Here is a 16512-nt window from a genome sequence, read left to right as displayed (position 1 = left end):
TGTGGTCTTGATTACCAGGTTCAAGGAAATTCTGCCCAGAAGAAATTCTCAGTAAAACCTCATGGAAAGTTAAAGACCCCTGCCCTACAATTAAAAGGGAAAGGCAATGGACCCCCTACTTTTTTTTTTTTTTGGGTGATTGACTATAAACCTTCACACAAGGGACTGTTCTCAGAGGAGAGGGTAAAAACAGTCAGGAATAAAAAGAGGTTGTTTTAGTTGTGAGTGTGCCTACATTCCTCAGTTGCTTTTCTTAAAATAAAATAAAATAAAATAAAATAAAATAAAATAAAATAAAATCTTAGACATAAAAGTAATGTCACACTACATCTCACATACGAAGAACAAACAGAAGCACCAAATATAGGTCAAGCATGTTTGTCCTTCGATTGTGTAAAAAGCCTTTTCTGTCTGTGTGTTCTACATATAGGCAAGTCACTTTATATACCTATTCGAGAATAAGCAGCACATTTCTCATAAGCCCTTGAAAAAATTAAATCATTAACTGACATCAAAAGAAAACAATTTAGAATACCTCTTCTCTGACTAATATTTTTTTTTAGCCCATTGGCAATAATTAATCCTTAAGTGTGCAAGGAAGAAAATTTAACAACTGAATCTTAACCCTCAAGTCAAGAGCTGCAGTGGGCTGTTAGGCTTTTTGTCAGGAAACTAAGAAACTGTGCTGCAAGCCTGGGCAGGGTGCTTTCACATGCAGGAGTTCAGATTCACCCCAGTGCAGGGTTGTGCTCTGCATATTTTATCTGATGTTGGAAACCTAACCTAGGAAATGCCATATAAACAACCCTGGCCTGGGAACTTAGAAGACAGAGTAACTGTGACCATTTCCATGAACACAGAGAAAATCATGATCTGTGATCATTTTCAGGGTGAGGTATAATGTACAGTAAAGGGAGATGAAGTCAGGAGGTTTGGAGGAAACTTTAGATAGTCACAAGGAAAGACAGAGAAATTGCACCTCAGTTTGGAGCTAGAATTTGAATGAGAAGGACATATAGGACAAAGAACAACAGGGGCAACAAATAACTGGGAATGTAATGGAATAATAAAAAAGTGACAAAACAGAGGAGAGAAAGTAGAGATGAAATGTGCCTATCTTTGTGCACATTTAATCTCCTTCTGGAGCAAGAAAAAGAGATAACAAAGTACAGTAACAGGGGTGTGGACAGCTAGCTGACAAGCTACAGGGATGGAGGCCTGAGGTCCCACAGCCAAGGCAGCACAAAGCCCCTGAGTAAAGCCATCCCATAAGAGATGCTAGGCATCAGCCTTCTAACAGGAAGTCAATCACTGTGACACTGGGTTTTCAAGGATGCTGACACCAGGAAGAGGGCCTCAGCCCTGAGTTAAGGCTGCCAGGGCACAGTGAGGCTGCTCCTCCACTAAGGGAATAAGCCAGGAGCCAAGTGTGACCCTGACACAGGCTGTGCCCTTGCCAAAGGGGTTCAGTACAGCAGGGTGTTGAGCAGAGCGCACAGAGCTGTGTGTGTTGATGCTGTATTGATGGGTGTCGCCAAACCAGGATAGGACAGGGTCATTGGAAAGGGAGACAACAGAGTTTCTAGGAGGTATTGGTTTCATTTGGATCTCTCTTACTCTTCTGTAAAACAGTGATGGCCTCTTGAGTGTTGAAAGACTAATGTCTGGTTCTTGAATAGGTCATTAATTACTCTATCTAGAAAGCAAGGGAGGGGGGAAACAGTTACTATTTTCTGAAATTTGGTTGCATTCAAGTGGGGAGACCAAGCCTGAGGATAAAGTCTGTGGTCCACAGGGGAGTTAGTGCTGGATGAATTTAGGTGACTTCAGATTTTTTGTTGTGCTCAGGAGTAGGGTTTCTGAACCTCTGGCTTAGATACAAGGCAGCTAAATTCCTGTCCTGAACACCTAAGATGTTTGTCTGAATACACTCTGAATCTCATCATGAATTTCTCTTTTTGCAGCAATAAAGAAGAGGAAGTGGGGAGAGGAGTTACTTGGCTAAGAGAGAGAAGAGCAAAGGAAGCAACATTTAAAGTTCTAAGAAGAGTTTGTACCCACATGTTGAAGGTAGCAGGGATTTCAGCACAAAAGAGTGGGTAAGAGGCCACTGGATTTGATGAAGAAAAGGTTGTTAGTCACTTTAATGAGGGCAGTAAGAGGACAGAAGCTAGATCAACATACTATCGATGTTAATGTTTAGTGCAAGTTTAATGGCCCTCAAGGAATACATTTCTTCTCTGTAGATTTTTTCCTTGGACACAGCCCAAAGGTGAGCTCAACTCCTAATACCATAAAAGGATAAACCTTTCACTGGATGATTAGCTTTACACTCACTCCCTCAAAAATAAAAAATAAAATAAAATAAAATAAATAAAAATAAAATAAAAATAAATAAAGGAAAAGCCTGTGGTTTTCAGGGAATGAATTATATGCTTTAACGACACTGGAAGTAGAGCAGCAACCTTTCCATAATATTTAAAAATAATGAAATAAAGTAACAACAACAAAAAGGCTATGTGAACCTTTACATACAAATAGGACAGGTAAGGAGTTTTCCACTTCAGGTTAATTTTTTTTCTAAGTTGGTTGCATGTGTTACACTTATGTACACTATTTATTGTTGTGAATCTCCCCATTGAAAAATTCATGATTTGTAGGAGCACAATACGTGTTTGTACTTTTCAGTTTGTCCCCACAGCACTGTATGCACACAGTAGCCCAAAGATCACTTTACAAATATAGTCTGCTAGCTGCCAGCCAGCTTCTACAGTTTTTCTGCAGTGTCAGTGACACCTACTAGTATAAGTTGTCATGAGCAAAAAAAAAAAATAGTGCTATCAACAAACTGTACCATTCCTCACAAAACAACGGCAACTAAATGTCATGAGTGGAGGAGTGGGAATATATTTATGGTTTATTTCAGATAGACCCACTTTTTATTTATTTATTTGTTTTTTCAAATAATCATGTACTGCTGTAAAATCTCTGTGTAGAGGTGTTAGAATACTGAACCGAAAGTACAGCAAATAGGAAATCTGCTGGGCCATGTAGACTTTCTTTCATATAGGCTCTCTTTAAGATCTCTGCTTGCACATACTTCATCATCAGGATTTGTGCTAAGGATGTATACTCTTTAAAGACTAGTTGCTCATGAAGGCATAAAGTCTATTAGTTTTGTTTGTGCTGAAAGCATATAGTTGCCATTCAGGTACAATGCTCCATTTGTATAGCTTTCAGCAAATGTGCTGTCACATAGTTAGCATAGTGATTAAGGGTGCTTTGAGAAGCTTACCACCTTTGCTTGCAGAGAGACGTACCTTGACCTATAAAAAAACAAGTGGTACACTTAATAAATTTATCATTTCGTGGATTTGTCCATGGATGTTCTATTTATAATTCATTGTTATTAGAACATTTCTACAGTGGATACTTGAATCAACTCTTAGCTCTCTCTCTCAACTTATTTTGAAGTATTCAGTGGTGAAATAACAAAGAGCATAGCTGAGTTATTATCCTGTTCTTCTGAGAGGTAAGTGATCACACGGAGATTGCAATTTTGAAGAACCAAGACCTTGTGAATGGCGCAATATTATTTAATTTCAAGTATTTTGGAAAACACTTTCTTCCACCAGAAAAACTGAGGAAGAAATTAAGATCTTGCTCTGAACTGTGCCAACCATAATGGTTAGTTCCACACAAACTGTTCCCCGTTTCTGGTATTTAAGGTGAACATTGGCCTATTTATTTCCAAGTTAGTATAAATATTCTGGCAATAATCAAACTGGAATGTTTGACACAGTAAGCTATGTTGTCCCTTTTAGCTACAGCAAAAATTAAGCATAAAAGAAAAAGAAAGTATATTTTCCAAAGAAATTTGAAAACTGTGATGCAATGAAGAATCTACAAGCTTGAAATGGTTCACCTTTGAGAGTCAATGAGATTAAATAGATTGTCAATCAAATATTAATTGTATTTTGCACAGATCAGAAATCACCCCGCCTTGGGTACCCAAGGTAACTACAGAAGCTTCTGGGATTCAGGAATGGCCAAAATTTAAAGTCTGATTTTCTCTCCCTCCTCCCTCCCCCCCCCCTTTTTTTTTTTTATTACATGTCAAGCTTTCAAATAGAAGGCAACATGCTACATGTGTGATGACAACCAAACAACACATTTTTCACATAAATAGATGGTTGGTAGTCTCTGTGTGTCTAAATATCAGTCAGAGCAGAGGCAGGTTAAATAATGGTCACACTGGTAATGACTGCGGGTGTCTTGTGCATATCTCAAATCAACAATGACAGAGGCAGTATAAAAACAATTTATGAACCACAGTCCTCTTGGGAACTACATTTCAAGCCATAATTTCATCTAAACTGTTTATCGGCTGCTTTTATTTAATGTATGAAGTGTCAAAAAATTTCTTTGACATTAGGCTTGTTATTGTCTTTTGATTTATGTGTTAAAGCAAAGCATACTAAATACAAAGATTGCTTAGTGGTTTTGTGTTTGAAAAAAATATTGGAAACATTTGCTACAGTGATAAAATCATTCATATAGTTGCTACAAAAAACAAGAGTCATGAACTTTTAAAACTTAAAATAACTTAAGACACAGAAGACCTGAACTGTAAAAATTTTTACTGTCCAAGGCCCATCTTGTAAACACAAATGTTTACGTCATGAGGAGATCCATTACCATATACGTGCAAACAAATAACTAGGCATGGTTTTCACAACTGGGAATGTAAAACATTCCTTGATATGCGTGTATGAAGGCATAAATCCTTGAACCCAGAAATGCCTGGGTGGACCTGTCTACGTTCGGCATTTATTTATCTCAGCTGGTGGCTGTCTGTATTGTCTTATCTGTAAGGTTTGGATTTTAATAACCACTCAAGTATTCCTAAAATCTTAAGTATACTTATAGTGTGAAAAAGTTTTGGCATGAGATTTCTTGCAACCAGACAGGGATTTGTCAGCATGTGCCTGGGCTGCACTCAAACTCCCCTCCCAGGGATGGCAGAGACACCAGAGAGGAGTCTCAGTCTTCCAGTCAGGAGTGAAACAAGTGAATGGAAGACAATTACATGAAAATGGCAGCCTCAGATAGCACTTTGTGGCGGAACAAGACAGTTACATGACAGCTGAGGAGGCAGAACATTGAACCAGCACAAAGACCTTCAGTGTGGGTCTACTTTCCCTAGACAGTTTATATTGAAACAGCATGAAACCCCAACTACAAGCCAACCTCCCGCGTATTAGATTTCCCATATAGCTGCATTTATTTGAGTGTACACTGTGATTTCCCTCAAAGGCTGGCATGTAATGAAGTGTATGTCAGCTACAGATCTGGAGGGGAAACTGTCTCATTGCCATTTCCATTCACAATGCTTAGCAGGAACTGAGGCAAGGTGTTAACAGTCATCAAGACCACCAGCACATGGCCTGGGCTTTTGGGGCAGTCATTCACCTGTCACTTTGCTGGCACTGGCTGGAGAGCTGCTACATGTTGGAAGATTTAATTTGGGATAATAGACCCATATTATACAGAAATGTAGGACTGAAATTGAGGAGGGCAACTGAATGCTTGAGCATTCAGCAGCATCTTGCACTGCATGTTTAACCCATCTTTATTTGAATATTCAGGCAGACACCTGTTTTCTATGTTTTTTTTTTTTTTGGCCCTGAGTTTTTTTACCTTGGCATGTTTTTCCTACAGATGTACAACCCACATGTACAAGAAAGGGACTGTAAAGAAAAGTCAAACAATGGACTTGGTTTTAGTACCATCTGTAATCGCTATGAGTAAAGTTCATAAAACACCAGCAGGACTGATATTTAACACTCATGTGAACTGGGATGTAAGTGGAAAATTATGGTCAGCTGTCTGATATTAGTGCAGTAACATGGAATTTACCTGGTTTTTATTTTCACTTTCTGACCATGAAGTGTATCTTGCACATGTCAAGTGGAGAAAACCTGTGCTAGGTTGCCTACTTTACTTGTGTTCATTTTTGAAACTCCTGCATGTGAAAAGAGCCCTGGTGCTGATTCAGCAATTGTATATTGTATGTACTTAACATATATGTAAATGACCCCATTAACTTCAGAGATTATACATAGGTTTAAAGTAGACACATGTTTTGCCACTTCATAACGTAGATTTACTGGTCCTCAGCCTGCTTGGAATTACATTGGAATATTTCCTCACTGCCATCCTTCAAAACTAGAGTGAAATTAGGCTCAGACCCCCTGTGATTATATGTGATTGATCTATGGGAAGTTTTACAGATGGATGAACTGCTAGTCAGTAAGATAGCCACAATAGACTGAGAATACAATTATATTTTAATTATATTTTATGATTGCTTTATATGTTTCCCAACTTATCTCTGTTCTTTTTATTTGTGAAGGGAGGCTCTCTGGGAACTGGGAGATATTCACTCGCACCCTGTGAATGAAACTGGTCTGGAAACTCATAAAGTCTGATGGGTTTGTGCAGTTCCTTAAGCTCTCTACCCTGTAAAATTGTATTTTTAATGAATTTGCTAGATCCAGCAGGTTGTGTTCATTTAGAAGAGGAGAAACCCTCTAAACCACCGTAACACCAACAATTCCATTTTACTTACTTAATAGGAAATGAGAGTTTTGACAAATAGGTCTTGTAGATTTTTAAAGATGCATGAAACCTACCTTTCCACATGACTTTCAGGATCTATCTAAATGGTACAGTTCTCTCTCAGAAGTATGGGTTAAATATGAGAGTTTTTTTTTTTTTTTTTTTTTTTTTGTGATCCAAAGAGGCTTAGAGTAAAAACGACAGAGGTTCCCTGTTCTCTTCTCTGTTCCACAGGTTCCATAGTTGGAAGGACACATTTCTTCCAGCATTTATTATTATTATTCTATTAATCTAAGCCTGTCAGAAAAAGATAAATCTTCTGGGAGACAAAGAACTTACTTGCCTGCTGAAGGGATGGGTCTTTTTTTCCCTACGTATTAAACTTCCTTTATACCAAACTTTAACATATATATACAGACTTTAGTCCTTTTCCATAGCACCCTAACTGGATGCCCGCATTAAAGGTGTGTAAACCTCTAGAAAATTAATAAACTGGACTTTTCATTTAGCTTTACAGGAGAATTTCATCTAGCAGATATGATAATGGCTCCAAGTCCAGTCTCATATCAGCCATGCAATGTTTTCATGCTTAAAAACACTAGGCATAACTCCTCATCTTTGCCAGAAATAGAACAGAATCAGGCCTCCACATTTTAAACCTGATTTGTTAAAACTGATCAGACTACATAAAAACAGTCTAAACTGAACCAGTATTTCTGGACCTTAGAAGTTTAGTAACTGCAGTTGTAAAATGTTACTGATGAGCATGCACACACATAATTGTATTTGATACATGTTAGGAATGACAGAAGTGAGAAAAAACACTCCTTACTTTTCAGTTTTTAATGACCTCTGATGTAATGTAGACTTTTTCTTTCTGTTCTTAGAGGTCTGTGAATATTCTCTTTGGCAAGCTTGTTGCTTAGGGTGGGAGCCTGCAGTGCAAACAGGAAAAGTATGGCATCAGGTTTTTGCTGATGAATTAAAGGCACAATATTAAGCGCTAGGCTGTAAGTATGTATTGTCTTTAATAGGAAGGTATATCACATGGGATATCCTTTGAGAGCATTTGGAAAAAAAATACTCTTTCAGTTGAAGAAATATGTGTTATAGCACTTTTAAAATCACAGCTATAGAATATAAATTGAAACCGCAAGCTCGGAACAGATCAGAAAATGCTTTAGTGAAATTAATCAGAACACCATTAAATGGAGGTTCTGAATTATAAATAGCTTACAAAAATAGCTTACATCAAAATTTTTATAGCTGAAATAATTTCCTTTGTAAAATGCTGATCTGTCAATTTGACAAGTTTAATAAAAAAGTATAGCTTTTACTGATTTTTTGCATAAAAGTGGGAAACTGTTTTATTGTATAAAAATTCTAAATCTTTACAAGCTGTTTTATTTTATGAAAAAGTCCTAGATCCTCTTTGTTTTTCTTCTTCTTTGAGTTTTCAAATTCATACAAATCCGTAGGGTAGAAATTCAGAATTAATAAAATGGACTCATTAGTTCCTTAATTTTGTCACAGTGTTTTTTTCCTTCATCAACTACTTTTATTTAGGTAATACCTCCAACCTGTGTATTTTCCATCTTGTCATTATCAAAGAGGTAAAGGGACCAGAAAGCTGAACTGCTGCTGCTCAGTGTGTGATCTTAACAGGTCTGCAAACAACGAGAAGAAAAATACAGTTTTCTCCAGAGTACTATTTGGTGTTGAAATGATTTAGGTCTGGAAAATCAATCTGTTCATCCTTCTGGACAATTTCTGAAACAAATATTTAGCAAGATTTATAGTGTTGTACATATGCAGGCCAAAAGATTCCTCTGGAAGGCAGATTTTTGTAATGCCATATAATCGCCTACTCAATAAGATGTTTTATTGTTTTTTTTTTTTTGTTTGTTTTTTTTGAGTAATAAATACAATTCTGCAACATGTCTCAGGGCCATATAAATATAACCAATCATTCAACTTTTCATTTCTTCTGTAACTAGATGATTTTATATTATCCTGTTTAGATACGAAAACACTGGAGGCCTTTAGATGAAAGCAAACAAACAAAAAGCTAAATGAAACACCTCCCCTTACTTGCACTTTAATTACTGAAATTTAATTTTCAACTTAGTCATTTGAACCCATTAAAGTGTAGACTTTTCAGAAATGCCTAAATAACATAAATTCAGCTGAAACTCTGGCACATAAATACAATGTGAAAACAGGGTTTAAGAATGAAAATCACGAAGGTTGTTTTTAACATGTTATGGCTATTTGCTTGTTGTTAATCATAATCACAGTTTACTAGAACGACATAGTCTAGGAATATTGTTGCATACCAATATCCCCTTGCACACTTGCCCTCTGCAAACACAGAGCAAAAACCTAATCCTGGAGCATTAACACTTGTGCATGAGATGAGAGAAAACAGATACTTGCAGACGTGTAAGGCAGGAGAATGCAGGCAAATAGCACTGGAGAGCATGACCCACCCTAGCCCCAGTGCACCTGTATCCTGGGAGGTGTGAAGTTTTCAGTTGCCATCAATGATGCTGTAGCTGGAGATTCTTCCAGATGACTCCTGCCTGGTGCAAGCAGCTACACAAAGAAGGCTTCAGAGCTTTATTTTTAAAACACAAGTGGTTAATGAATGCTCAGAGCTACTTCAGCACCTTGTGAAAGTGGGAGCCACAATGGCTGGTTAGTACAAGCTTGTACAAATAAGTTAAGATGCAAGCAGCGCATATTCCACCAACACAGAGTGGAGATTTGGTCCTGTTTGTTTTGGCGTATACTAGTAATTCCCAGTCTGCTCAGGCGTTTTCACCATTTTGAGGAGGAGATGTGGAAACAGGCATGCTTGTCTGATCCCATGTGACTCCAAGCACCAGGGTGTCAGTCCTAACCATCGACCCTCAGGCACAGGCTCAGCATAGGTTGAAAGATGGGCTCATAATGTCTAATGTGAATCTGACAAGGGGAGAAAGGAGAGTAAATACCTCCTATTTGGGTGATGTTATCATCAGATATTTCATTACTGTGCGTAAATTTTCTATTAACTTACAGAAAACATTTCATCTAGCTATGAATTGGGATGTTCCCAAAATTTCAAAGGTAAAATTGGTGGCATTATAATGAATAAGGGAGACAGTCCTGGCAAAATTAAGATTTATCTACATCCAGACATCATATTTCTCTTCCATTCTTTGTATTTTGATAAGAGCAATGAATCCAGTCAGGGTACCAGTCATCTGTAAACATACAGATGAAGCATGAAAACACCTGCTATAGCAATAGCAAGCCAAAAATTAGATTTGAAGCCAGAAAAAATAACTACTGGGTCTCATCTTTTTTTTAAGTGGTTAGAACAAGTTGCATCAAAGTAGGTTTAACCTCCCTGCAGTGAGCCCCACGCTTTAGTTTTAAAAATTACAAATTACACTTAAATGAAAAAAAGAGGGATGTTAAATTTCTTCCCAAAAAAAATCTAATCCTGCCCACCCCCCAAAAAAGTGCTTTATACATCAAAATTCTTTATATTTTTACTAACCATAGAGGAGAACAAACAGTTTTTGAACCTTGCTATAGCTTAAAATCACTCCTTGGTCTAAGTACAGTTTGAATAAAGGAGTAAACCCTTTCCCTCTTTTGAAGTTGTCACTTTTCACTTTCATCAATCCTTCTCTGTCATTATCTCATGTAAGATGAGAAGAAAAGTTGTCCTTAGTTATCTTAACTATGTATTTATTATCACCTTTCTGTGGTGTTTTAATGACACAGAGAATATTGCCACCTCACCTTCATATGAAAGTTTTGCTACAAACAGCAATACTTGGACAAGTTAACGATCCCATTTGTTAATAACCTTTAAAAATGAGGTGAACACCACTGCGTAAATATTTCCATTGATGAGTGCCATAATCATCACTGTTATCTCAGAATAATGTTTTCCCTTTTAATTCATTGTGTATCCAACCAAACAGCTTGTTTGCTCGTTTGACTATAAATTTTTATGCCCTTTCCTGTTTTAATTATGATGATTATTAATCCTAAAAAGTGGAAGAATCAGCTAAATTTTTCACTTCATAGACAATAGAAATGTTTTTACTCTGCTCCCTGTTCTCATCTTTTAGTAATTAATAGCAGAATTAATTAAAAGTAGTGAGAAAATCCTCCTTTTTGCCTGCAAGCAAGTAAATTAACTTATTCATGCCTGAATAGGAAATTTTGGAGACTTTCTTTGGTCCATCTCTGTCTTCAAGCACTCAACAGCATCTCCCTGTAGCTGGACATGACTCAAGCAATCCATCTTCTTGGTGTTTTTTTCTTGGTTATTATGGCCAACTACATTTTTTCCCCTGTAATTATTTCATCAAGAATACAATTTAAGCTTAATAAATTGAGTCTTAATTTCTGATAATGGTATTTATTTTTTTCTCCAGTATGCATCTAAGACATAAATTTGTCTTCCTTTGTCACCAAGAGAAACTCTGGAGATTCGCTGGAGCCATTTGTCAAACACTTTCATTACTTTCTAGTCAGCTGCATTTGTTTCTTCTGTTCTACACCCATAAATTGCTCTGGCGAAATTCTTCACCAGTTGAAACTTCTGTTTTGAAATAATATGATTTTCCCACATTTCTGTCAGCTTGGATGGCCCTAGGTAGTGCATGGAGATAGAAAAAGTTATTGTTAATTGTTATGCCAATTCTTTTACTAAATTTCATTTGTTTATCCACCAGCTTTCAAAGCAAATTTTTGTCTTTCCATGACAAAGGATTATTTTTCTATTATGCTGATCTCTGGACGATGTTCTGCCTCTGTTTCTGTTTGTACGACTTTCTCTGAGTTAATGCAGCTATGGAGTCCAGACATGAAATCAAGTCTATGGGTTTTTCTTTGTCATTCTATTTCTATGAATAATCATTTACCAGTTATTTTCTGCTTTTGACATTGTTCATTTTCAGTCATGCATATGCTAGTAGGTCAGAACCTTCTGACTGGATAGCTTAACACTAAATAATGCCACTCACTATGGCAGAAAAGTATACTGTCATCTTTGGTAGTGCTGTTATGGCGATATGGATAGAGAAGTGTTTGTGTTACACCAATAAACATTCAAATACATCCTGAAGATGAAAAAACAGATGTAGATTCAGGCTTTTTTCCAACAAAGTGGATAAGCAGGTGCTTAAGTTTGAGCCAATGGATTTTAAGTCTGTGCTTCTCCTCTAGGGCTATGAAAAATTGAGTGGTGTTTGTGGAGGGTTAATAGCTAATTTTCAAAGATGCTGAACATTCATTACATTGTCTGAAGTTGGCAGAAGATATGTATGATTGGAGGGTAGTGAGGTTGAATAGCTAAGTCCTATCAGTTGAGAGGAACTTTTTGCTCTATTTGCCATGTCCAGGCTATTGAGAAAAATAAATAAATAAATAAATAAATAAATAAATAAATAAATATATTTCACTTGGAACACTCCTTTCTGAAAATGGTATAGCTGATTCATGCTGACAGCAGACAACTAGCATAACTTGTTGATAAGATTCAGTTTCATACATACCTATTGCTGTATTTATGGATTGTTTTTAAAATGTTTGTACTTGAGCAGAGCTGAAAAACATAACCATGCATGTAGCGTGCAGCAGTTGGTCAGAAAGCAATCATGTGATTTGTAGTTTTCCAAGGAGACCTGAAGGGGGCAAGTTGTACTTCTGCGATCTAAGTCCACTGGTTGCATTCAGGGGGGATTAACATCTGTTAAAAGTATTATGTTTATCATGCAGGTGTTTCAATATTTGTATTTATTACGTGTTGCAGCAACAGTCTCTGAGAAAACATTCATATAACAATCTGGTTGTTTTATTGTCTGAATCTGTCAGGACAGTCATTTTGTTACTGCAACATTGTGATCCCCTTGCAAGCTGTAAACTATTTAATGAAGTGAGTATATAGAGAAAGATGACAGACTTTCAAACTTTTGGAAGACAGTTTTACATCAGAGACATTAGTTTTTGCACTTGGGATTGTTCCTAATACATGTATGGCAAAAATGTTGAATTAGATTGAACATTTCCAGAATTCCAGTGTATTCCCCTGTGTAGGTCTATATTTGACATTGCTTTCATTTTGTCAATAAACAAAACACTTAGATTCCAATATTAATAGAAATAAATATTCCACGAAGTATCTCATAGAAAGTGTAATCATATCTGACTTTGAAGCGATTTGCTTATATAATGCTTTTATTGCCCAAAAAGTAACTCTGCAGATATAGTAACTTGCAGGAAAAGCTGTTGCCTGTTTAAAAGAAAAAAACAAAACAAAACAAAACAAAAAAAAATTTAAAAGCTTGACATCTGCTGATTTGCATTGTAGTGTAATGTGACACTGCAAGTACCACAGACAATACAGCTATGTTAAAAATGTTAAGGTTGCAAAATCAAGTGCTCAAAAGCATACGGAAATATAACAGTTTAGGTCACCTGTGTATCTTAATTTGCCCCCCTTGAGTGATTACATTATGGTGCAGTCTTTATTATATTATCATGGATGTTTTGTTCATAGGACCTCTTGAATCTAATCCAGCTCATACTAGAGCTAATGGAAATATTTTCTTTGACTTCAGTGAGTTTCAGGCCAAGTTCCAAATGGCATGTTTTTCTTATTTAACCCATATTTCTTGAAATAACATAGGTGTATATAATGACAAAGTTTATCCGGTGACTAAGACATGATCCTTGTCCTGAACAATTTACAAAGGCCCTGCTCATATAATGAACTGGAGGTGATTGGTTCCCTCTGCCTAAATGGATCACTATTTCACTTTGATTAATCCACAGAAATGTAAGTTTATTTTTATATAGAGTTCATTGCTATATCAGAAAGAAAGAAGATTAAAAAATACAACTTACTGCATTTTTTTTTTTTTTGGTTGAGACAGAAAAGAATTTATACCTAGGACAAAGACAACACAGTTCAGATGAAGAAGGGTACATGGTGGTGAATGATCATAGAGAAGGTAGGAAGTAAAGCTGAATTAATATATTTTTTTCATTTAGTATATGGGCACCAATAAATTACACATATTATAATGATTATTGTAAAAGGATAATTTTCAATAATAAATATCTAGCCAAAATTGTATTTAGATGAGGTATGATCCATTAAGAAATGACAGAGTTCCTGCCAAAGATGGAGACGGGATTAGATTTGTTTCTGTCATTTCTGCTAGATAAGTTCTCCAGTATGCCACATTGTTTGGAATTAATATCAGCCATCTTGCCCTCAGTTCCTCAGTTTTGATTCTGACCTTGGCCAGGGATTAGCTGCAACTAAAGGACTTGTCTCAAATTATTAGAGATGCAATTAATGTGCAGGTGCAAGGAATAAACAACTTCTTCCCCCCCCCCCCCCTTTTTTTTAATGTTTAAGATGAAACCTAAGATGTTATATTTTAACACCATTTCTCCATAACCCTTTCCCTCATATATTATTTCATATGAATTACATCTATTTCTACACTGACCTTCAGAAAAACAGAATCACACACAATTTATTTTCTATTTTCCATCAGTAATTTAACTTACTGCATGTCCTTGTTCAGCAGGACTTCTCCCTGACCACTGATGTCTTCCAACAGTATAAACAGCAGCAGCATTCATTGTTTTAACTCTCACATTTATTGATCCTATGGTGAAAAGAATATGACTGAAATGTTTATATGTATTATGTACATATAATTTTATTTTTTCTTTTGGCTTTCTGAATTAGTAACATCTGTTCCTGCTGATGGAAAATATCCTCTGGGCCACAGAGGAATCAGTCACATGTTGCCGCTGGAACAGCCTGTGTGAATCAGCAGTAAGATAGACTCATCACTCTGCACCTAATAGATATAACACCAAAACGGAGCCAAGACATTCCTATCCAAAGTGGGAGGTAACAGTCTGTCCTCTAGCTTGAAAAGAGAAGCCTCAAACCATTTTCCAATAGGCCTACAGCCTAATAATCAGAGTCTACTTAATCTGACTCACTGTAAGCTTCACTTTTTCATCAGAGCTTCATCTTGCCTTCTTTATATAAGAAATAAGGTGGTCCATAAGCTAACTGGAAGAACATAAGAAAGAAAAAGGCCCAGGGATGAAAGGCCTCTGCGTCTGTGATTTTCCAGACTTTTCATTCACCTTCACTCTAAAATTTTGAAGATCTATATCAAACCTTACTGATGTGTTAGTCATTAGCTGAGGAGGATGCAGCAAGTAACCAGCAAAACATGAGTTTTTCAAACCAAGAAAATTTTAGTTTAAAAAGTGACAAAATGTCTTCACATTTGGAAAATTGAGCCAGAATCTTTCATCCAGATTTGCTTTTTCAAGTACTAAATAAGTGACACACAGGAAGTTCTCTTATTCAGAGTAGTCCTCTTCTAAATGTAATATACATTGATCTTGATGCACACTAGTGATTAAGGTAGTGACCAGGAGTTCTGTTTTATGTTTGTGCTGTGCCCAGCACATAAAGAACTGGAACTTTTAGCCAGCTTATCTACTCAGGTAAGCCATGCATACTCAAAGTCTCTTAGTTAGATAAATTGCGGAAGCACAATAAATGTTTATCATATGAGTTTCAAAATTTGTTTTTGAAATACCCTTGGCAAATGGTTGTGTTGAAGGAAGCCTATATCAGTCTGGACCTCTGAGTCTTACATTTACATTGAAGGCAACTTCTTGTGCAAACTAGCTTATGTAGATCACAGATGACCAATAAGAATGTACATGTACATATATCACAGAATCACAGCATGTAAGGGATTGGAAGGGACCTTGAAAGATCTTCTAGTCCAATCCCCCTGCCAGAGCAGGAACACCTAGATCAGGTCACACAGGAATATATATCTGTCATTTATAGAAAGACTATTTCTGTGCTAAGCTTTAGGTATGTTATATTCCTTAAAAAAGTCAGTAAAATGGTCTCCAGTCTGATGAATGATTTATCTAAAGTCTTTCAACCCTACATGTGCAGAAAACGTTCCTGTGCAATTTGTATGTACTTGTACAAAGAGATTTATTATTTTCTCTTGGTATGTATAATTATTTTTAGTTAATTCTTTGTTTATTTATTTGAATATTATTCTTCTGCCTCTGCTTCTTTCTAGCTTTACTCCCTATTTCTCTCAAATACAACTGTTCTTGGTGGGGAACTTCCAGAATGTATACAACAAAAGTGAATTTGATTAAGACCAATGGGATTCACTAAATAGATTGATCTTACATTACATGGCTTTTTATAATATCATTTATACTGCAGAGAAGAAAAGGCTCAGAGAGTACAAAAATCCAATTCTCAAGTCGTTGAGTCAATGTAACAGAGCTAGATTTTATCCACTGAATATTTGGTCCTGGCTCTTTACATTCATACTTGCATTGATTTGCCCTTGCTATTACTTTTTTTTTGGGCCATATCATAGCAACATATTCTGTACGGTAATAAATTACCACAAATGAAGAGATGCACTGCATGACTGAAAATAATGCCCACACTTTCCTCTGAAAATCTTAAGCAGCCCTTCAGAAAGTCGCAACAATCTGTAAGGTGTTATCTACCTTTTTTTTCAGTGGGAGTTGAGGACATACAGTCCTCCAGAGAGCTAAGACCCATATTATATAGAATATTATAAAAGTCAAGTAACTGACATGTGATAGTGTGGTTCATCCAATAAGAAATGGATTGTTTAAAACAGACAAAGTGGAGTGAGTAACTAGCTATCAGAGACAGTTTTGACATAGAGCCATAAAGTTGGAAGCGGCATACCATTTTAGCAGGCATTAATGCAGCAGACAGACCTTCCTAATGATCTATAAATAAAACAGAAAAAATGTCTTCCTGGCTTA

General features: G+C 36.4%; 1 protein-coding gene across 2 annotated transcripts in view; it reads right to left on the bottom strand.

Annotated features, from left to right (window-relative positions):
* The window catches only part of LOC310898162 (uncharacterized protein), an 81676-nt gene that overhangs the window by 50589 nt on the left and 14575 nt on the right, over positions 1-16512 (bottom strand). For both annotated transcript variants that reach the window (XM_083832682.1, XM_083832681.1), the window contains exons 2-3: positions 8195-8288; positions 7454-7556 (exon numbers count right to left, since the gene is read on the bottom strand). In XM_083832682.1, coding sequence (XP_083688808.1) covers positions 7454-7556; positions 8195-8216 — 125 coding nt within the window. In that variant the 5' untranslated portion in view covers positions 8217-8288. The remainder of the gene's footprint in view (positions 1-7453; positions 7557-8194; positions 8289-16512) is intronic.

The sequence above is a fragment of the Anser anser genome (assembly GCF_964211835.1).
Source record: "Anser anser genome assembly, chromosome: 4".
In the NCBI taxonomy this organism is placed as follows: Eukaryota; Metazoa; Chordata; class Aves; order Anseriformes; family Anatidae; genus Anser; species Anser anser.
Note: the sequence above shows the minus strand (reverse complement) of the source record. Positions and strands in the feature narration are given on the sequence as shown.